At 47.8% G+C, this 23,106-nt stretch overlaps 1 protein-coding gene across 1 annotated transcript; it reads left to right on the top strand.

Annotated features, from left to right (window-relative positions):
• The first annotated feature begins 381 nt into the window (after positions 1 to 381).
• LOC136382926 (collagen alpha-1(I) chain-like) lies at positions 382 to 15,721 on the top strand. Its single transcript, XM_066352311.1, has 8 exons — positions 382 to 1,152; positions 3,018 to 3,077; positions 9,648 to 9,671; positions 10,282 to 10,389; positions 11,266 to 11,508; positions 11,846 to 13,420; positions 15,388 to 15,530; positions 15,682 to 15,721. The coding sequence occupies exons 1-8, from the start codon at positions 382 to 384 to the stop codon at positions 15,719 to 15,721; spliced, it is 2,964 nt and encodes a 987-aa protein (XP_066208408.1).
• Positions 15,722 to 23,106: the final 7,385 nt, after the last annotated feature.

Genomic DNA, 23,106 nt, shown 5'->3' with positions numbered 1-23,106 from the left:
GTAGGCATTTCACATGCCATGCTAGATCAGAAGGCTGAGAAGCAGGTAGAACGGTCTGAGACACAGAAACATGGTTCCAATTTTAATACTGGCATGCAACTTGAAACAAGAAAATATACTCACTTAAATTTTACTTGGGTATTGTCCATTATAAAAGTAACTGGTGGAAACAGTCCAAAGATCTATCATCTGATGAATGCATGAACCAAAACGGGAAGAGCCATACTCTGGAGTATTATACAGCCCTAAAAAGGAATGACTCGTGAGTAATACATGCTACCACATGGGTGAACCTTGGGACATCATGCTAAGTGAAAGAAGCCAGACACAACAGGCCACACAGTGTATGGTTCCATTTATGTGAAATATTCAGAATGGCAAATGGGGAGAGGCCGGGAGCAGAAGAGTGGACAGAGGCCGGGAGCAGAGGAGTGGACAGAGGCCGGGAGCAGAGGAGGGGACAGAGGCCGGGACAGAGGCCGGGAGCAGGAGAGCGGACAGAGGCCGGGAGCAGAGGAGCGGACAGAGGCCGGGAGAAGAGGAGTGGACAGAGGCCGGGAGCAGAGGAGCGGACAGAGGCCGGGAGCAGAGGAGGGGACAGAGGCCGGGAGCAGAGGAGGGGACAGAGGCCGGGAGCAGAGGAGTGGACAGAGGCCGGGAGCAGAGGAGCGGACAGAGGCCGGGAGCAGAGGAGCGGACAGAGGCCGGGAGCAGGAGAGCGGACAGAGGCCGGGAGCAGAGGAGGGGACAGAGGCCGGGAGCAGAGGAGTGGACAGAGGCCGGGAGCAGGAGAGCGGACAGAGGCCGGGAGCAGGAGAGCGGACAGAGGCCGGGAGCAGAGGAGTGGACAGAGGCCGGGAGCAGGAGAGCGGACAGAGGCCGGGAGCAGAGAGTGGACAGAGGCCGGGAGCAGGAGAGTGGACAGAGGCCGGGAGCAGGAGAGCGGACAGAGGCCGGGAGCAGGAGAGCGGACAGAGGCCGGGAGCAGAGGAGGGGACAGAGGCCGGGAGCAGAGGAGTGGACAGAGGCCGGGAGCAGGAGAGCGGACAGAGGCCGGGAGCAGGAGAGCGGACAGAGGCCGGGAGCAGAGGAGTGGACAGAGGCCGGGAGCAGAGGAGTGGACAGAGGCCGGGAGCAGAGGAGTGGACAGAGGCCGGGAGCAGAGGAGGGGACAGAGGCCGGGAGCAGAGGAGGGGACAGAGGCCGGGAGCAGAGGAGGGGACAGAGGCCGGGAGCAGAGGAGGGGACAGAGGCCGGGAGCAGAGGAGTGGACAGAGGCCGGGAGCAGAGGAGTGGACAGAGGCCGGGAGCAGAGGAGGGGACAGAGGCCGGGAGCAGAGGAGTGGACAGAGGCCGGGAGCAGAGGAGGGGACAGAGGTCAGGAAGAGACAGAGGCCGGGAGCAGAGGAGGGGACAGAGGCCGGGAGCAGAGGAGTGGACAGAGGCCGGGAGCAGAGGAGGGGACAGAGGCCGGGAGCAGAGGAGGGGACAGAGGTCGGGAGGAGACAGAGGCCGGGAGCAGAGGAGGGGACAGAGGCCGGGAGCAGGAGAGCGGACAGAGGCCGGGAGCAGAGGAGGGGACAGAGGCCGGGAGCAGAGGAGTGGACAGAGGCCGGGAGCAGAGGAGTGGACAGAGGCCGGGAGCAGAGGAGGGGACAGAGGCCGGGAGCAGAGGAGTGGACAGAGGCCGGGAGCAGAGGAGTGGACAGAGGCCGGGAGCAGAGGAGGGGACAGAGGCCGGGAGCAGAGGAGTGGACAGAGGCCGGGAGCAGAGGAGGGGACAGAGGCCGGGAGCAGAGGAGTGGACAGAGGCCGGGAGCAGAGGAGTGGACAGAGGCCGGGAGCAGAGGAGTGGACAGAGGCCGGGAGCAGAGGAGTGGACAGAGGCCGGGAGCAGAGGAGTGGACAGAGGCCGGGAGCAGAGGAGTGGACAGAGGCCGGGAGCAGGAGAGCGGACAGAGGCCGGGAGCAGGAGAGCGGACAGAGGCCGGGAGCAGAGGAGGGGACAGAGGCCGGGAGCAGAGGAGTGGACAGAGGCCGGGAGCAGAGGAGGGGACAGAGGCCGGGAGCAGAGAGCCGTGTCCAGTGGCAAGGGCAGCGGAGAACGGGGTCTGACACCTCAGTGGCTGTGGGCGTAGAAGGTGGTCTGGAATGAGAGTGTGATGCTGGTTGCACAACATCATGAACACGAAATGCCACTACATTGCACCTTTTAAAATGGGTTAAACAATCAATTAATTACCTGCTACTTGTATTTTACCACCATAAAAAGGTTATTAGTATGGAGTTAAAAAAAATAGTAATAACTAGAATAGGTCGTTTGCATTTTAAAATTGAGGCAAAAGAGTAATTACCAAAGACTCATCAACAATCGCAGACCCTGTGGCATCCACAAGAGGAGTCAGATTACTTTTGACTTACCCATATTGAATAATACACCCCACTTAGCCTCGTCTCCCAGTACAGCAGGAAATAGGAAACTCTTCTTTCAACCTGAGCGAACCACACGTCTCAGAAAGCACCTGAGGAGAGTTTGTGTGTTGAGAGTGTCTTCCTTAACACCCCTCCCCTCCCCCATGACTTCCTAAAGAAGCCGGCCCTTTCGAAGGTATGGCTCACGCAGACTTCTGGACCACTGCATTAAACTCTATGATACTACCACCATGGAGGAAGTCAATGTCACTGACACTTTGGTCAGGAAAGAAATGAAAAGTTGGTTGAAATAACCCGAGGACAACAGATGCAGGAGGAAGACAGAGAGATAGAAATGCTGTCCTCTCTCGTTGTGTCTCTGATGTGTGCCAGGTTTGATTGGGAAGTGAAGAATCAGATTGAATTCTTTCAGATCCTGGTGTGAGGGTTTTATAATCGTATGTCCAATGGCATGTTTTCTCTTCTCCCGGGACCAAGCGAGGGTGACGCAGGGCTAAAAGGGAAGGGGTAGGGGAGGGGGGTGGGAAGACCACCTTTGCCGAACTCAGGCTTACATGCAATCGTTGTCATGATACCTTTGACAGCGGGTAGCTGTTTTCAGTACATCACGGCCCTTTGTGAAACTCACCGTGCTACCGTTCATGGTGAGAGGCTTGATGAAAAGCTATAATAAGGAAATAAAGCTGGAAGAAGGGGTAAAACTCTCTGTACCAACACATTTTAAATCCACATACAAGGGTAAAATAATTTGGGGTGTAAATATTTCATGCTGAGTCAGCCTTTCCCAACATATGATCTCCTGCCTGGAAATGAATTAGGAATTTTGGAAAAGCTGCGTGGATATTATACAACCGCTGGCAGAGAATTGTGTGGATGGCGCTTTAAGAGACTGAACCACGAATAGTTCCCCAAACTGCCTACTTCAGCATCAGTGGGTAAAATGCCAGTGTCAACCAGTTCATCTGGTCATCAGGTAAAAAGAAAAATCATTATCAGTTACATTTATTAAAAACATTTTTATGAAGTAAAATCAGTCGCTTGGTATCATGTAGCCAAATGTCTGAGCAAAATGGTGAAATTCCTTGTTTTCCCTAGTTTTGAAGACTTTAAGAAATACGCTTTATCCACATGATACACAGATACAAAAATATATATATAAAAATACTACTCACAAAAAATTAGGGGATATTTCAAAATGAATAGGAAGCGATAGCATATCCCCTAATTTTTGTGAGCGGGTTATAGACACGTAAACTAATACGGTGAAGTTAACCCGGAAGTGATATCGAAAAACGGAAAAAAAAAAACAGTAGTGTCACCTATTTAGTTAGTTATAAGGGAATCGGGAACATAATCCCTTTTCCAGAACACTCTTAGAAGACATGCCATACGATGCTAGGCGCTTCCCTGTGCTCCCTGAATGCATGATGGTAAAAGTACAAGCCTGTGTGTATTGATTAATTACAGGTGCACTGCCTTCCTTCATCTTGAAAACAGACCAAGGCACGGAGATTTCCATTGTCTTGCTGGAAGTCAGTCTAACAACTGGCAGAACGTGGATTTTGGGTGAGGTCGTCTGAAGCCGGCGCCTGTGCCCTGAGCTTTCGTTCTGTCCTAGGAGAGAACTCTAAATATTATATATGAAGCTCCATGTGTGAAACATCTGCAACACATTTAACCCCAGTTCCTCACTGACCCGACGTAATGGGGCTGCAAATACTGTTCTCCGACTTCCCAGGGCCCTTCCTAAAATGTTGATGCATCTGAAGATGCAATAGAGGTGATCACAGTTCAGAGCTTTCGTGGTTCAGGCTATTTAACATGAAGCTTCCATCTCAGACCTAAGTCAGGAGCCATTTCTAGTCAGTCCTAATAGAGACAGAAATACTCCTGTGCATTTTGGAAAGTGTTCAATGAGGACGCAGTATCCTTACGGCGCTGTCCACACTCTCGGTGTGTAGTTGTGGGTCCTACAGATGCCCCGAAGCCCTACACAGAGGGCTCATGTGGGAGATGGTCTTGAAGGGAACCAACCTGTCTCACTCTCCCGGACACACGAATGTCACATGATGGAAAACTCGACATTGAATTCGTTCCAGATCACCTTTCTTTCTCTTCTTCTGCCTCACTTCCTCCATCGCCTTATCACCTTCCGAGTTCTCCCGCCCAAGGGGAGCCGGTCGAAAACCAGGTCTGAGGTCTGCAGCCTGAAGTGCAGTGGAGTGGGGAGAGGATTGTGTCTAGAAACTGAAAGCCCAACTGTAACTCTTGATTTTGCCACCATCTCTCCAGCTTTGAATACCTCGGGAAATCACTGAATTTCTCCGACACTCTTTCTTCGTTCTATAAAATGACATAATTATACCTGCCCCGAGCTTCTGTGAAGAATCGGACGAGGTAATGTGTGTGAAAATGCTTTGCGCCACGTCCAAATGTAAGTTGCTCTTTTTGGTAGGAGGATAATTTAATAACCAACCGCTTCTCGATATAGTTATAAATCAAAGGGCCATGAAAGCTCTTTAAAAATAATGTATTCTGACTGCCTTGATCTCATAACCAGTCTAAGAAAGTTGTGAGCTGAAGTGGTAGCCACGAGAGAGATGCAGGGACCAGCATTAGTTTCCCAAGGGGGAGCAGTGGATCTGAGCCCCAAGAAGGGAGGTTAGAAAGGTCACAACACCCCATGAACGCTGTGGGTCAGCCGGCCTTGCGGACACCCTGGCATTTTTCAGAAACTCCATTTTGTTCATTCGGTTAAAGGGTTCTGAGTTTCTGACAGTTCAGATATGTCCATGTTGATTTATGCATCTCAAAGATAAATTTGGATAATTTGAGCCGGTGAGCCACTCTTATGCTGTTATTGATTATGAGGATGAAATATAAATGTGCCCAGAACTTTCTCTGCTATAGCAACTGCTCAAATGAGTTGTTTTATTTCTACATGGACAGAAATAAAAATTTCAGAGACTGCGTTGACATTTAAGAAACATTTAAAAGAAGATAATTCAGTTCATTTTTCATTGATAATATGCCAGATTCCTCAGTCAACTTCTTTGCTTCAAAGACCTGTAGACCACCCAAACATACATGTGTAAAAACAGGAGAAATCCGACAACAGTCCAGACTAGGTCACACCCAGATTTATCCACAATCCTGTTAAACACGACTCTAAGAACTGCAAGTAAGAAAAGTGAGAACAAGTTCTGACTTTATAATAATAATAATTTTAAAAAGGGCTTCAATGTGATATTTATTTCACTCTTAATAATTAGTAGTGGTTCGGCTAGTGTTGTATTAGGAAGGGAAGACAGAGATTTAAGAAAGAAACCCGAGAAAAAACAGAGATAGCCGTTAAACAAAGCACAGGAGAATTGGAGTTATGATTCCATATTTCATTTTCACAAAAGAAAGACCAAATATCCTTTCGAGTTCAGTTCCCCGAGGGTCTCCAAAATAGAACACTGTATTGAAATCAGCAGGTCATGCACAAGAGGTTGGTTTAACTGCTAATTAACACTCCGTGATATACTGAGAATTACATGCTAATTAATTCTCGGTAGGCCTAAATGTCTTTTCTTCTGTGTCATTTTCAATGACCACATTAATATGAAGGCTGAGGTGGCATGTTTGCCACATGAATTAGTAATCAATGAAAATGCGTGTCAAGAATGAGACCTAATAGGAATGTTTTAAAAGCGGAGATGATTGAAGTCCAGAAAATCACTTATTAGAGGGGAAAAAACAAAACAAAACAAAACTCTCAGGACAGTCACATAAATGCCAATGTGGATATTTTGAAAAACAGAGAAGCATTACCACAGGGAGAAAAGAAAGCGAGACAGGAATTCGAAATCTAGAGGACCCCCTTCCTCCGCACCCTTAACGTCAACAGATTGGACATGTCTACAGTCAATGTGACCCAGCTCCATTTGGCGAGGTCTCATAAAATCCCTTGAGGATCACAAAATCCTTTCAAGATAATGTGGTTTTTTTTTATGTCAGGACTTTCAGAGGCCCCTCCAGGTGTGGACAGCAGCAGTCAGGATGGTTGAAGGAGCACACTGCCCGTGCCCCGGGGTGACGGGGTGACGGGGTGATGGGGTGACGGGGTGATGGGGTGACGGGGTGATGGGGTGACAAATGCCCGCAGACAAGTTGGGTTTTGTGGGGTAGCCACAGGCTGAGGCGTTTCACTGGGCATTCCTTCCGGAGAGCTCAGTCTTTTTAAATTGTGGTCGTCAAGTGTGGTCATCACTGTCTCCCTAGTTTGAGGGCGCCCTCCGTCACTGTCTCCTCTGTGCCCTTCGAGGGCAGAGAGCCTCGCTCGTGGAAGAACCTCTCTGCCACAAATGAAAACCTATCAAATGGGTTTTAAAACCTCTGTGGTCGATCCTTTTGTGAAAGCCCCACCATCCATCGGACTTTAGATGCGATTTGTCTGCTTATTTATTTATTCCTCTCATGCATTATTCTATGTGGTCGCCAACATTTCAAAAAAAAAAACAACCACCTAAATATTTTACAATCGTTAAAGCTGTCTGGAGAGCTTTTAAAAAACAAACAAACAAACAAACAAAAAACACAAAAAACATTGTTGCAGAAAGAGTATCCAGCAAAAGCCTCCCTTTTTGGTGATGTAAGGTTGAACTGTGACTGCATATCACAATTATAATTTTTCACTTGCAAAATAATTCATCCCTTGAGTAAACATGAGCTGTGCATACATTTTTTTTTTTAATAAGGAGAAAATATGCATAGCAAGTCAGAAATGGTAATGTGCACCCAATAATGCATATCACACAAGGGAGCACCGTTGTTTTTGCTTTCTATGGACATGTTGTTTTTAAATAGCAATCTCATTTAGAAAGGTCAAACTGAAGTCCCACAAATGAACGTACATTGCGTTTTAATGAACAGTATCGGTACATATTCCAAATCAAAATGAATTTTCATTGGTAATGTTATGAAGAGTCAAGGTACACAGAGACCAAGGGACCTGGGAGGATGAAAGAGCAGGATTTCGTGGCTGACACTACCGTGGGATTGCTGTGATCTTGCATAAGGTTCTCAGCTTCTGTCCTTAAGTTTCCACATGTGTAAAATAAATACAATGACACTTGCCACAGAGTGGTCTTGTGAGAATTCAGGGAGAAGATGGATGTAAATGATCAAGCATATTGCCTGGCACAGGGAAGACAACAAATGTAAGAAAATAATCAAGATAAACCCGTTTCCTTTCATCAGTGGTACCATACATTTAACTCCCAATTGGGCTTGACCTAAGGCAGTGGTCGCCAAACTCATTAGTCAACAGAGCCGAATATCAACAGTACAACGATCGAAATTTCTTTTGAGAGCCAAATTTTTTAAACTTAAACTATACAGGTAGGTACATTCCTTATCGAGGTAGCGCCCGCACGTGGTATTTTGTGGAAGAGCCACACTCAGGGGGCCAGAGAGCCGCATGTAGCTCGCAAGCTGCAGGTTGCTGGCCAGAGACATAGGGGGAACCGGTGCCGGTACTGAAAAGTAATGAAAGATAGCACTAACATGCCAAGCTAGTGCCCTGGAAAGCATCAGAGGTTCTGGTCAATATTCACGAATATCAATCAATGTTGAATATCATTAATTAGGGCTAAGAAATCTTACTTTAGTCCTGGTAGATGCTTGACTAGCCCGGTCTCTTCACATCTTTGAGTATTTGTTCTCTTCAAGAGAGGAAACCTATGGTAGTGAAATGCATATGTATAGACCCTTGGAGACCAGACTCTATAGAGTCTAATCCTGGTTTTAACATCAGTAGTTACGCAACACGAAGCAAATTGCTTGGTCTCTCTCTGTGACTCAGCTTCCTCCTCTGTGAAATGATAAAAGTAGAATATCTTGAGGATCTCAAATGAGTCAAGGATAATAAATATTTAGGCGAGTGTCTGGTATGAAGTGAGAAATTGATTTATTACTGATACCAATGAAGGTAAGCTGTTGATGTGAACGTTTCCTCAAGCTCTGAGATTCTATAACCATTCTATTACTCCTATCCACTAACATAAACTTTCCCAAAGCTGACACCCTGTATCACTTAATTTCCTCTCTCCATAACACTCTTTCTAAGCCTGAGGCTAAGTATTGGAGACAACTAGCCTGCCTATCCCCAGTATATGGTACACAGATTATAGACCTAACTACAAGTATTCTGTGTGTGAAAATTGCCATGATTTAGGTGTCAGCAGCCTACAGTTTAGGGCACCCGTTTTATTGCCAAAATAGAAGAGTGCAGAATGTCATTCTTCCCTCTGTGGCACTGAGGTCATGAGCATGGGACCAAGGCAAGGAGCGCTGGAGATGTTTAAAGGAATTTCATTGTCCCTTAATGTAGCTAAATGCCTCTTCCATTTGTTATATTCTCATACATCTTCATCTTTCTCTAAAATTTTATTTTCTTGGCCAACTTTTATCATAATCCTGGCAAACTCTCTCACCCTGGCATCTGAGATCTGTGCGCTGCGGGACTAGAGGGCGTCCCAGAGAAATCTGGGGACAGGTATGCATATGAGACAAAGGAGTGACATTTGGGAGCGCTTGCCTGTAACATAGGACCAGCCATAATGCCTACGAATTTAATAAAGATGTTAAGCTCTTTTTTTTCTCTCAAGACGATTGATCGAGTCATGCAATTTTATATTCCGTGTCAGTAGTCACTGGGCATCACGATTCTCAGACGGTTCTGCGCCCCCTTCTACTCCATCCATTCTGATAAGATGTCATTTGATTCGCCACAATGTGTCCTCCTTGGTGGCCCATTTCTCAACCTTTGCCCAAATACCTTGTGATGTAGGTCAGGTTCTATCGCTCATTACGCTCAGAAGAGAGATCCCAGTCCATGCCCCCATTAAATCTTCAATAACTAGTTTACAGAAAGAAAGGCAGAGAAATAGGGGTGGGTCTCCCTATTGAAATCCTCACACACAGCCTGGTGCAGGCACACCGCTAACACTGCGTCCTGGGTGTCCTCTGTTAGACTCTTACCTGCCTGGGGAGATTGGAAAAGGTCCTTAAGCCCTTCTGACTCCCTGAGGGGAGTCTCCTTCATCGCTAGAACCTTCTCATCTCAGCTAAATATTTCCTGTGTTTTAGCACCTCTTTCTCGGACCAGCTTTTAGGGTTTGTAGTCTCTTACAAATTTCCTTTTCCTTTTTATTTTTTCCTTCTTTCAGGACCTGCCAGAGACTCTGCGGGTGGTAAGAGCAGGTCTTCCCCATCACTGCTACTGGCAGAGGTACCCAGAATGTTCCTGATCGATTGAAGCCCGGCTGGAGAGTCCCTTCCTTCTGGGAATGGGAATGCTAAATTCCTTTGCAAATTAAAAGCAAACACAGCTGCTGAACTGTCTTCTGTGGAGTTTAGCCCGGCCCAGATTAACGGGCCTCAGGCAGTTTGGGGCTCTGAGGAACTCACTGTTCTGGGGGAGTTACAGGAACGTACATACCGGCACTGAAGTCTCTTCTTTAAGTCAAGATTTCCAACACCACATTTTAAATTCTAAGACGATTTAGAGTAGGTTCTTTCTGTGTTTGCAGGGGCCATTGTGAGATTGCGAGTGTGCAGATACAGAGGGGATGGATGGTCAGTGAGATGGGTCACTCTCACAGAGGAGGCCTTCATATACATACATACATATATATATATATTTGATGCATATATGGAGAGGTATAATATACATAATACAGTAGTACCTTGAGATACAAACAGACCAACATACAATTTTTTTAAGATACGAGCTGCAACTCAGTCTGTATTTTTCTTCGAGATTCGAGCAAAATTCTGAGATATGAGTCGTGATTTGGGAAGCTGCCGCTAGTTGGCGCGTTGGTGCACGGGGCCAGTATTGGCAGTTTGATATACGAGTTGACTGACTTACGAGCTCGGTTACAGAACGAATTAAATTCGTATTGCAAGGTACCATTGTGTGTGTGTATGTGTGTGTGTGTGTGTATGTATATGATGATGATTTGGTACAGTTAAAATGACTGGCTGTTTAATATAATCTGTCCCATGCTTTTGCATAAAAATAAACAAAAATATAACAATAAAAACAAGCAGAAATCCTCTGCCTATCTTACCAACTTTATAACAGCACAGTCAGGGAGGTAGACCAGTCTCAAACAGTCAATCCCCATGTCACAGAAAGCCTTATAATATTTCCTTAGTCCTGCTTTTTAGAGTTTTTTAAAAAATATATTAATTGTCTTTGCTGTGGCTATTAGATTCTCCTGCTGCAATTTACAGCATTTCAAAATACCCCCCAGAGGAAGACTGATCACAAGTACTTCCTCAAAGACTCTAGTATTCTGGGTTCTTCATTAGGGTGAGGGTGCCCATATGTCCCCATTCTCCTGAGACACTTCCGGTTTGTATGTCTTCCAGCAGAATTAAAAGGCAATCAGTGTCACCAACGAAATTGGTTTTTCAAGATAGTGGATCCCGGTCAGGTCCAGTCCGTAAGGGATGAAATATTCAAGTGTTCTGGGTCCTATAAGAGAAACAGGCCGGGGTCTGGACAGGTAAAGAGAAGCCGGCACTCCAGTTGGGTAAGCATACACAGCTCAAATACTGTGCGTGGGGAGAACCGTTTGAATCAAGTGCACCAGTAAGGGAGACACTAGCAACCTGAACCTCCACATCTGACTCAGACAAAGCTGTTTCCAGCCAGGTGTGAGGTCCGTGGGAGAGCTGCAGTGACTGCCGAGTCAGCAGTCTAACCTTGCAGGCCGCCTGGGTCAGGATCCCTAAGGGCTGCAGAACTATTCCCACTCCCGCTTGGGCTTTGAGCAGCAACCTGACACCATAGCGCCCTCGCTTTGTTCCTCAGCAACCACGAAACGTGCTCTAGGGACACCTGCGAAGGAGCAGATCACTCTCACGGGAATGGAACCCCGCAATGAAGGAAAGCCTTCGGAGGAGAAAACATTTCATCCAAACGTTTCGAGGCAGGTAGACACGTGCCGTGTCAGCCAAGGAGATGCCACAGGCTGCTGCAGACGCGTCTCAGGCAGGGACTGTGGCTGGAGGTACAGTGTATACCCAGACCCACCACACCAGCCCCGGACACAACAAATACGATCTTGATTTACAGGCCAGGTTTGGTCCATTATGAACACTGCGACACGGCCCTTCAGTGGCCAAAGCTGCAGGTTATCTTCTTACAGGCATTTGCCATTGTTGTTTAATTAAAAAACATGGTGACGATCTAGACACATGGCTTTCCAGTTTCAGTCCCCACCCTCCTCCGTCACTCGTTGTAACCAGGTGACCACGTCATATAAATGGCAGGGCTAAGTTGTGACGTGGTGCTCACTCTCAAAGGTGAGGGGAACAGCCTTTTCTCCTCATTGCATTTCCCCATGGGCTGCAGCGGGCAGTCGGAACCCCGGGGATGGGGCCCAGCGGGCAGTCGGAACCCCGGGGATGTGCTGCAGCGGGCAGTCGGAACCCCGGGGACAGGGCCCAGCGGGCAGTCAGAACCCCGGGGACGGGGCTCAGCGGGCAGTGGGAACCCCGGGGACGGGGCCCAGCGGGCAGTCGGAACCCCGGGGACGGGGCTCAGCGGGCAGTGGGAACCCCGGGGACGAGGCTGCAGCGGGCAGTCGGAACCCAGGGGACGGGGCTCAGCGGGCAGTCGGAACCCCGGGGACAGGGCACAGCGAGCAGTGGGAACCCCGGGGACGGGGCACAGCGGGCAGTGGGAACCCCGGGGACGGGGCACAGCGGGCAGTCGGAACCCCGGGGATGTGCTGCAGCGGGCAGTCGGAACCCCGGGGACGGGGCCCAGCAGGCAGTCAGAACCCCGGGGACGGGGCCCAGCGGGCAGTGGGAACCCCGGGGACGGGGCCCAGCGGGCAGTCGGAACCCCGGGGACGGGGCCCAGCGGGCAGTCGGAACCCCGGGGACGCGGCACAGCGGGCAGTGGGAACCCCGGGGACGGGGCCCAGCGGGCAGTGAGAACCCCGGGGACGGGGCCCAGCGGGCAGTCAGAACCCCGGGGACGGGGCCCAGCGGGCAGTCAGAACCCCGGGGACGGGGCCCAGCGGGCAGTCAGAACCCCGGGGACGGGGCCCAGTGGGCAGTGGGAACCCCGGGGACAGGGCCCAGCGGGCAGTGGGAACCCCGGGGACGGGGCCCAGTGGGCAGTGGGAACCCCGGGGATGGGCTGCAGCGGGGAGTCGGAACCCCGGGGACAGGGCCCAGTGGGCAGTCGGAACCCCGGGGACGGGGCCCAGTGGGCAGTGGGAACCCCGGGGACGGGGCGCAGTGGGCAGTGAGAACCCCGGGGACGGGGCCCAGTGGGCAGTGGGAACCCCGGGGACGGGGCCCAGTGGGCAGTGAAAACCCCGGGGACAGGGCCCAGCGGGCAGTCAGAACCCCGGGGACAGGGCCCAGTGGGCAGTGGGAACCCCGGGGATGGGCTGCAGCGGGGAGTCGGAACCCGGGGACAGGGCCCAGTGGGCAGTCGGAACCCCGGGGACGGGGCCCAGTGGGCAGTGGGAACCCCGGGGACGGGGCGCAGTGGGCAGTGAGAACCCCGGGGATGGGGCCCAGTGGGCAGTGGGAACCCCGGGGACGGGGCCCAGTGGGCAGTGAAAACCCCAGGGACGGGGCCCAGCGGGCAGTCAGAACCCCGGGGACAGGGCCCAGTGGGCAGTGGGAACCCCGGGGATGGGCTGCAGCGGGGAGTCGGAACCCCGGGGACAGGGCCCAGTGGGCAGTCGGAACCCCGAGGATGGGGTGCAGCGGGCAGTCGGAACCCCGGGGACGGGGCCCAGCGGGCAGTCGGAACCCCGGGGATGGGGTACAGCCGGTGGGTGGTCGGAGCCATGGGGAAGGGGCCCAGCGGGCAGTGGGAACCCCGGGGACGGGGTGCAGTGGGCAGTCGGAATCCCGGGGACAGGGCACAGTGGGCAGTCGGAACCCCGGAGATGGGGTGCAGCGGGTGGGTGGTTGGAGCCATGGGGAAGGGGCCGCCCACAGGAATGCAGAAGCCATGAGCCGGCCATCACCTGCAGTCCTTCCCTCAGACCCACGTTCTCCGTCTTCGTAATAATTGTAATCAGAAGAAAGGTAAACACATCTCCTGTTTAAGGCTCTTGTTATATTCGCCAAACCTGATCTTAACTGCTCTGCCTTCTTAAGAGTTACCCGCAGCTTAGGGAGACCATAGATATAAACGACTGGCCTCACATCGTTTCCAGTTCATCTCTGAAAACAGTGTCTGAAAACCGAGTTCTCTTGACCCGAAATTATTTTAACTCTGCTTTTTGTTAAATGACTGTCTTTAAAAGTGCCTGCCTCCCCATTTTTTTAGGCAAGCTGAATTATCAGCTCTATTTCTGAGTGCGTTTTAGAGGGGAAAAATCATTTAAAAGCCTTTGTGTTTAATGACACAAAGAAACAGCAATCACTTTTTAAAAGGTTGTGGGATTTTAAGTGAAAACAGCAATGCCATTGTGAGCTGGAGGAACAGCCTCGGAGGCATTAGGATTTGGGTTCTAATTTGCAAACAGGTTTGTGTTTGGATTAGGATTTGACTTCTACTTCCCTCTATGGATTTGGGTAAAGCTTTTATTAATCACTCATCCTGAAGAGTGGCTTGAGTCTGTGTGGGATGGGACAATAGCGATCTTCTCATTTCATAAACCACAACAATTGAAAACGCTGAGTGACTGTGGGCATTACACCCGAGCTTTCTGCCCCTTGCTTTTTAAGACGCCGCTTGCTTTTTAAGAAACCATGTCATTTTTCAGGAGTTCGTGATTTGACTCAGAGTTCATTTAGGGTCATTACATTGCGACAGTGTCCATATTGAAATTATTTGGAAGCGTGTCATTTTAAATGAAATTTCTTAAATGAGTATATGTGTGTGTGTATGTGTGTGTGTGTATATATATATATATATATATATATATATATATAAACATGTGTATATTATATATTCACATATTTGTGTATGTGTGTATAGATATGAAATAAAATGCTCAAAGAATTCTAGACAAACAAAATTATAATAAAATCATGTAAGACTCTAAGGCAGGGGTCGGGAACCTATGGCTCGTGAGCCAGATGTGACTCTTTTGATGGCTGCATCTGGCTTGCAGACAAATCTTTAATAAAAAAATAGTAACATTAGAAATATAAAACATTCTCATGTATTACAATCCATTCATTTCCTACCGCTCCTGTTCATGGTTGCAGGTGGCTGGAGCCAATCACAGCTGTCCTCCGGGACAACACCAAATTTTTATTGGATAATGCGTAATGTACACAGGTCGTTGTATGGCTCTCGTGGAATTACATTTTAAAATATGTGGCGTTCATGGCTCGCTCAACCAAAAAGTTTCCCGACCCCTGCTCTAAGGTAACATCTAGGATGACACAGATTTGTATTAACAGCTAATTCAAACGTTAGGTCACAAGCAAGTGTTGTCAACATGCCTCCCACCCCCCGTTTCTCAAAGAAGGAAGTGGGCTGGGAGGTGGTTACCTCCCGGGTGTGGAGAGAGGCTGGGGTAGAGGGACGAGGCCAAACGGAAAGGGGGTTGGCCAATGGTAGGACCTAGTTTTCCCCAGATTCTGTCGGCCCAAACCCTTCCTGGATGAGACCCGAGTTCCAACAACCGCGGAGACTTCTAACGTCTGCTTGCTCCTGGCCGGGAAGTCCCCGGCAGCCCAGCACCTGGGTCCGCCCCACAGTGAAGCAAGGCACGAAGGGGACACTAGGAGACGCTGGCTAGCCGGGAGCAGCCCGAAGCTCACTGTCGGGAAGGAACCCTGCAAGGCCAGCAGGCCAGCCTGGGAGCGGCCCCCCACCCCCACCCCCCACCCCCCCCACCCCCGCCAGTCCCTCCAGGAACCTTCCCGGGAGTGCCTGGCTCTCTCTAAATACCCTTTACTGAATTACAGCGGGAGCTGTACTGTACAGAGAAGAAAGGTGAACCTCGTGTGAGCTCCACAGTGTCTCTCACCTCCCGTGAGTCGTCCACACACCCGCCTGCGTCCACCCAGGAAATTCTGAGCGGTGTCTGCCTGGAGCCCAGCCTCCCCGAGTAAATATAAATATTGATACTTGATGCCTATCCAGACTTAGAACCACAAGGACACGTCATTGCTTTGGGGGTAAATATTGTTGTCTCAACAAGATGGAAAGTCCCTGAAGGCGTTAAGACCTGCCTGTCCATTTCTTTGACTTCTCAACAGCAACGGCGGAGGCCATGCGGAGCACACAGAGCCGCTGTGATCGCGGAATTCACTGGTTCTGTCTTTATCTTACAAGGTTTTTCCCCAGCCGAGCCTTCTCTCCCTGGGCACCTCTCTGCCCTGGAGTGGCGAAGATGGTGGTAAGAATTAAATATAAACACATTATATCAATGAAATATTATGTTACACATATAACTACGTCGCTGTAGACATACATAACTATATAATTATATGTATATAAGTACTCATACACATGAATATTTCATAGACGGCACAGAGCGACTCTCGGTGGGAACTCGACCCAGGAAACCTGGGCGTCAGGAAGACAGTTTGCTCTCAGCCACGGAGAGGAATGAGAGGAATGGGAAGCCCCGTTGTCCACGCTGAGAAAGCAATGTCCTGTGACGCAAGTGGCGCTGAACGGAGCAGTTCATGGACCGTGTGACTATTTGTAGGACGGAGAGCTCAGCAGGTGGTGTAAAGGGTGGCCCAAAACAAGCGGAAGGACAGCGGCCCCTAGTGGCTGCGGAAAGACAGCGGCCCCTAGTGGCTGCGGAAAGACAGCGGCCCCTAGTGGCTGCGGAAGGACAGCGGCCCCTAGTGGCTGCGGAAAGACAGCGGCCCCTAGTGGCTGCGGAAAGACAGCGGCCCCTAGTGGCTGCGGAAAGACAGCGGCCCCTAGTGGCTACAGCAGAAGTGATGAAAAGGGAACCCAGAGGCTCTGAGCGAAAGTGGGCACCTCCCTCCTTGGGAAGCCCTGGGGAGATGGGGCTCTCAACCCTGCCGTCCTCCCAGGAAAAGCCAAGAGTCACCTCGCCCAGGACCACCCCACTGAGTTCTAAATGTCAGACTGTCCGCATGAAAATAACCTGGGACTCTTACCAGCACTGTATTGTTGGAGGAGAACTCCTAAAATGATGGGTAGTTTCTGTGGGGCCGCAGGGGGCGGGTGAGAACCAAGAGACGGGAAACGGCATAAACATGACTGTGAACGTGTTCAGTAGTTCACATTTCTGTCATATTTGTGAGGCATGCCTGGTGGGATTAGCACAGTTTTATTTTCTGAAAAGCAATGTGGGAAAAAATATTGTTTCCTTTTTTTACTCTGATTGGTAGTTAAAGGGAGCTGTAAGCAACACTAGAATAGCACATATATAGATAGAGTGAACATTTGTCATTATCTTAGGGTTAATTTCTGTGTGCGGCCCTTAAGGTCGCAGCGTATACCTTTGCTGACTCCAAACTGAGTTCTGACAGGTGTCTCCTTTACCTCCCACGGGTAGTTTACAGGGGAACTTGCTCACCAACACTGGATATTATCTTCTTAATTTTTAATTTTAAAATCAATTCAGATTCACAATGGCTTTCGAGATCAGCACCAAGAAGCGTACACACTCATTATTCATCCCTCTTATCGAATAGATTCTTCAGCAGTTTATACCGTTATGTGGATATTAATTCTCCTAACTTGGTATACTTGGTTAACCGAGTGACAAAGAATATGTTATTTACTAGCCAAAGTGCCCAGGTTTAAACTGAAAGTTTTTTGCGTGTGACACTCACTCCCAGATTTTAAACCTGAACACATTAAGTGGAACACCGCAACTGTTGAAAAGCCAGAGTGGAGATAAGAGAGAATGGTGTGATCACATCTTAGATGTTATGTTCAGTTCTGGCAGGTACATTATAGAAAAAAAATAGTGAAATCCTGTAGAAGGTGCATAGGTGAAGAGTGATATAAAGAACAGCAGAAGCGGAGATGATTATAGGAGAGAAAAAAAAACTTGGGGAGACATGATACTTATTCCCAACATTATCATAAAGCAGTGTCACAGGAAGAAGGATTATAGTGAATTTGCATAGAGAATTACAACCAATATGTCGGTTATTTTAGGCGTAATGCTATTTCATATAAAAATAAAATTCTCAATTGCTATTTTGCATAAAAGAGAAAACTGAGTAGAAGTATATAAAAGGGAATAATTATAGCACCCACCTCGTAAGTATTACATTCCTCACTTAATGCAGCGTCTAGTGCAAAGTTAATACTCAGTAAATGGCAACTACATTATTATTATTCTCATCATTATCATCATTATTATTAGAGTGATGGAACTTACTGCCCTAGGGGAAATATTAGAGCTGAGAGCTTTTAAAGAAGTGTTTGTAGACTAGAGAGAGAATGATAACATTTGCTGGGAGGTTAGGTTACGCCAACGTATTTCCTTCTAGAACTCAGATTCAATGACTAGAGTTACATTTTTGTGTTCAATGAGATAGCGTAGGAAAGTCACATAATGAATTTAACTCAGCCTTTCCTAGGTCACCGGCGGACGCTTGCCGACATGGACATGCCCTTCTCGCTCTGTTTTGCCATCCTCCAGAGGAGGAGCTACCGCAGAGAGAGATAATGAAAAGAGGTTGAGCATGAGAGCAGAAACAAAGAGACTGGGATAATGCCTAAACTAGTGAATGGCTTCCTGAGAAATCCAGAAATCGTTCTGCTTTAGGGCAGGAAGAAAGCAGAGACAGTGAATCATTTTTGACGTTTTCATTTTAGTTCGGTTACGAAAGGAATCATACTAGAGAGCACAGGTGCAATAATGTGCTTCTGATGCCCTTTCTTCCTCTTTGTAGAACCATCTCTCCCATCGTCTAACTTCCACTTGCGTGGTAAGAGTCACCCCGGCCGCCTGGACCTGATTCCCATCCATCCATCCATCCATCCATCCAGACTCCCACGGAGTCCGCAGCCTCTGTCTCATCTCCCCTGATAAATTACCTGCATTCAACACTGCACTAAGGTGCAATAAGCAAGCTGATGAACTCTTGCTACCATAATGCAAATTCAATATGTTGCAACTTGGAGATAATAGACTTAATTTTAACAACGTCTCTCAGTCATACATCAATATATAATATGTGTCGGTAATGAAGATTCCAAGCAAGAGGGGGACTGTTAGGTAAGACTGGAGGTGTATCTTAGTGCTAGATAGAAATCTATGTATTTATGAGAAGAAAGAAAATGGACTTGGGGAACACAATTAAGGATAACACTAAGTAAGGTGCTGTTGGTGGTCCGGAAGTGTGGCGTGCCCCCTTATACGTGGCTGCAGCCTGGTATTGGCACAGGCAGGTCTGTGGTCAGAGCTCGCTTTGCTTCTCCATTGGTTTTTGGGGGTTTCCTCATGGTCCTGGCTGTGGTGTGGACCCTTTAGCTCTTCATATACTGATGCTTCCCAGTTTAGACCAAAGTGGTACCCATGGGTTGAATGTCTTCCGGGGTCAAGTCGTCAGTCTGGCAAAGACTTGCTATGGTGTCTGAGCAATGGGAACACGCCTGGAAAAGCCCTGGGTCCTGAGTTTGGCAGAAATCAGGACCTAGCACATCCCAAGGATGCGCCCCTCCCTTGGGAGTCATCCTACACAGAATTGATCATTGCGGCCCCGCCTATACCTCTGGGGAAAAACAATGGATGTCTATGCTTCATCTAGTGCTTGGAGGGTCAGAGAAGGATAGAGCATTCTACATGGTCAGAGAAGGATAAAGCTATTATACATAATCTTTCATCATTTTCTGATTTAATTAATTTTACTGTTATACTGAATTTTAGGAGGACGAAGTCCCTTTTCACTGATGATCTAATGATCACTTTTTCTACGACTTCTCTAATGTTTGATACAGAAATAACAAGGTATTAGCGTACAACAAATTACCTAAAGTTATTTCAAATCACAGTGTCACCCAAGGATAATGAAATGAGAAAAACTTGCCTAACAAATAATTTTAAAGAACAGAAGATCACTATACCGAGAATTAAGTTTAACACATTATTCCAAAAGAAAACCCCAGGAGAATTAATAGAATAAAGCTAATTATTATTATTTTTTAGATTGTGAAAATGAGTTACCCTCATTTTTATGCAGTCAGTTGCTAGGTGTGGAAGAAGAGTAAAGAGAAGGCCATCAAAGATTATAGTGTTTATAACAGAGCACAGATTCAACAGTGATGAGCATAAGAATCTCAAGCAATTAAAAGTATGTGATCAGGGATAGTTTTTCTCTGGAAAAATATCAAAGGGGGTTAGAGTTAGGTCTCTCTGATAGGCAATTATAATTTCTTCACAGCTGGGTAAGTTGACAGGTAGGTTGGAAAAGCTAACGTACATCTCTGGCGCTAGGTAGAGCCATGGAGTCAGTAGGACCGAAACACCCACAAGTTACAACCCACGGAAGAATACTGAGCCAACCGAAGCAGCCCACTCAAGACTCAAGAGTCTTAGTGAATTTTGTGAATGAGATGAGGATGGATGCCGCTGAAATTATAATTATGAGAATACATTCAAAGGAAATGGGGGGGAAAAAAGTTTAAGGATGTGTCCTAGGATTTGGTGTCCCTAAGCCATCGCCATCCCACAGTCTGGTCCACAGTCAGCTAGGTTCTTCGTCATTGTCTTTTCTTTATGGTTGTTATTTTCCATAAGAGTCTAGAGCCATCTGTCTCTGGTGGTGTGGAGGCATGTGACCTGCTTAGCACCTAAATGTTCTTCAGAAGGTCATGCCCACCTTCCGTTTAAGTCAGTTGGGGAAGCAAATCAGAGGCACAAAAGCTTGCCCGCTCCTTCTACTGTCCTCGTTCACGGTCCTTGCAGAGAACACAGCTGTGCCCCCCGGCCCAGTTCTGAGAGGGAAGCTCAGTGAGCGGCCCTAAGTCAGTGTCCGCTGTTACTATGACAAATGAGGAAGACACAGAAAGTCATGGAAGCTCAATGAGTGTCCCTAAGTCAATGTCCACTGTTATGACAAATGAGGAAGACACAGAAAGTTATTTATCTTTAATAAAGAACTTCAACTTGCAAAATTATTATTTTTTAAACAATTGGGAAGATTTGTCAGGCTGAACAGTTGGAAAGAACCACTCATCCGTGTTATGTGGTCGGCCTTTGACCTTCAAAATGGTTTTTGCTCCATGGCATTTGTGCAATCATTTTGACTAGAGAGAGTAAGACTCATATATTAAAGACCTACTATGTAACTTACTAAAAATGTTGTCACATATGTCAGACCATGTCCTTTTTATGGGATCCCTGGGGAAAAAAACTGTTTTAAGGCATCAATATCAAGAAAACACGCACTTTTTATTTTCTGATATGTTCTAATAAGACTATAAATTAGTATATATATAGACTTTGCTTTGACTAAATTGAAAATCTGAATTAAGGATTTGACCTCTTTTCTTTGTTTAATATTTAATTGTGGAAATTTTTAAATGCTAGGGAAGATAAACAGAATAGTGCATTGTATACCCAGATGCCCATCATCAAACTTCGATAATTGTCTAGATTTCAGTTGTTCTTTCATCTAAAGCACCTCTCATTCCCCATAATCATTATAATCAGTTACTGATATAAAATGTATGCACCTCACACTGCGCGAATGTGAACTGCACAGTTCTGATGATGGCCGTGTCCTCGAGAGCTCGGTCATGACATAGAATATGCCCCCCTCCCATCCCCTGTCCGTCCTGCTGTGAGAGTCACATTTAATGACTAGGTAGGTCCTGACGGCGTTTAAGTCTGTTTCACCAGCTTCTTCCCTCAGCCACTTTCCTGGTTCTCTTCCACCTGGGTATCCTCTGTTCACTTTTACCTTGGACCATGACACACAATACCAGAAGATAAATAAGATTAAAGAAATATATTTATCTAAATATATGTAACCTATTGACAATACTTTTTGGAATAAAATGGAATAATCAATCTGAGAAAAGGGGAATTTCCCATAGGTTATTTCCAAACAGATATAAGTTGATCACATCTTTAAAAGGAAAAAAAAAAAACTTTTCTAAAACAACTGGCAAAATTTTATAACCACCACCGACATGCAGGAGGAATGTGAACACATGTTTTCCAGGAGAGCTGGTAGGAAACGCACGGAATTATGATGTAAGTGCACATGAGTGCTTTGTCAATGAATTTAAACTTCATAAGCAGTTGGACCTAACTTAGGACCTTTCAAACAAAAACAGATTTCTAAAATGATGTCCTTTTAGATAAGCAGCGCATGCGAGGACCATTTCCTTTCTCTTTTTTTTTTTTTTTTTTCATTTTTCTGAAGCTGGAAACAGGGAGAGACAGTCAGACAGACTCCCGCATGCGCCCGACCGGGATCCACCCGGCACGCCCACCAGGGGCGACGCTCTGCCCACCAGGGGGCGATGCTCTGCCCATCCTGGGCGTCGCCATGTTGCGACCAGAGCCACTCTAGCGCCTGAGGCAGAGGCCAAGGAGCCATCTCCAGCGCCCGGGCCATCTTTGCTCCAATGGAGCCTCGGCTGCAGGAGGGGAAGAGAGAGACAGAGAGGAAAGCGCAGCGGAGGGGTGGAGAAGCAAATGCACGCTTCTCCTGTGTGCCCTGGCTGGGAATCGAACCCGGGTCCTCCGCACGCTAGGCCGACGCTCTACCACTGAGCCAACCGGCCAGGGCCATTTCCTTTCATTTTTAGCGTCTCACCCTTCGGTCTTTAACATCTGCATTTAGCACGACAGGCTGCACTCTTTCCTGATGAGACTTGTGGCTTCTGATTCGTTAATACTTTCTAACTAGAATAAGTTACGTTGGCGCATTCATTTGAATGGCTTTATTTATAAAACCCAATGTGATCTTTTGGTCCCATAACCTTACAATATCTACGTGAGAATAAAAATCGCTTTTTAACAGGTGGTGTCATATAATAGTTTCCTATATTGATTAATCATAAATGCAAAGGTAACATACATCATAATTGCTGTGTCCCATGTGTAGCTAAATTAGGTTGGCATTGGAGGAATTGTAGAATTAGCTCTGTTGCTGATCGAAGCACCATGTGAACTCTTTCACAGGGCTTTTCCTTCTCCCCTGACAGTGAGTTTTCTCGCGTTTCCCCAGAGGGCCTGCCAGAACTTTAGTGTCATTGGCTGCTGGTCTCTCTTCCCATCCGAGAGCCCAGACAAATCTTACATATCTGATCTTGGGTTGAAGGAAAGGTGCGATTATTTCCTCCCTTCAGGAGATTCCGTGGAAACTACAGGAAGCAGTCGTGTCGACAGACACCTGGTATTGAAGGGCAAGGTGTTGGTTAATGTGCCGACCTGACATGCCAGCTGGCCCCCCGTTTCCATAAGCGCTGAAATGGCCATCAGGGATGCAGTGTTGACAGATAAAGGAGATGACACCTAGAGCAGCCCGCTAATTTTTTAATTCTGCACATCAGCTAATGACACGGTCCAGCGTGATCTCTCTTCTGTTTCATCCCTCTGAAGAGATAAGTTCACACGAAGGGCAGAGAAGAAAAGAGGAACAAGGCAGAACTGAGAAGAGAAGGGGTATGTGAGTTTTCACAAAAGTTTGTATTTGTCTGAAGTGAGAAGCGGGAGGCAGAGAGAC

This window comes from Saccopteryx leptura, chromosome 11, assembly GCF_036850995.1.
Source record: "Saccopteryx leptura isolate mSacLep1 chromosome 11, mSacLep1_pri_phased_curated, whole genome shotgun sequence".
Taxonomy (NCBI): domain Eukaryota; kingdom Metazoa; phylum Chordata; class Mammalia; order Chiroptera; family Emballonuridae; genus Saccopteryx; species Saccopteryx leptura.
The sequence above is the reverse complement of the archived record's forward strand: the minus strand, read 5'-3'. Positions and strand labels throughout refer to the sequence as shown.

What these genes read in the sequence shown, in the direction of transcription:
- LOC136382926 (XM_066352311.1), top strand. Translation starts at nt 382, where the DNA reads ATGGGGAGAGGCCGGGAGCAGAAGAGTGGACAGAGGCCGGGAGCAGAG. An exon ending in TGCCAGAGACTCTGCGGGTG is followed by an intron (nt 9,672 to 10,281) that starts GTAAGAGCAGGT and finishes TGATTTGGGAAG; the next exon opens with CTGCCGCTAGTTGGCGCGTT. An exon ending in CTGGAGCCCAGCCTCCCCGA is followed by an intron (nt 15,531 to 15,681) that starts GTAAATATAAAT and finishes ACTTCTCAACAG; the next exon opens with CAACGGCGGAGGCCATGCGG.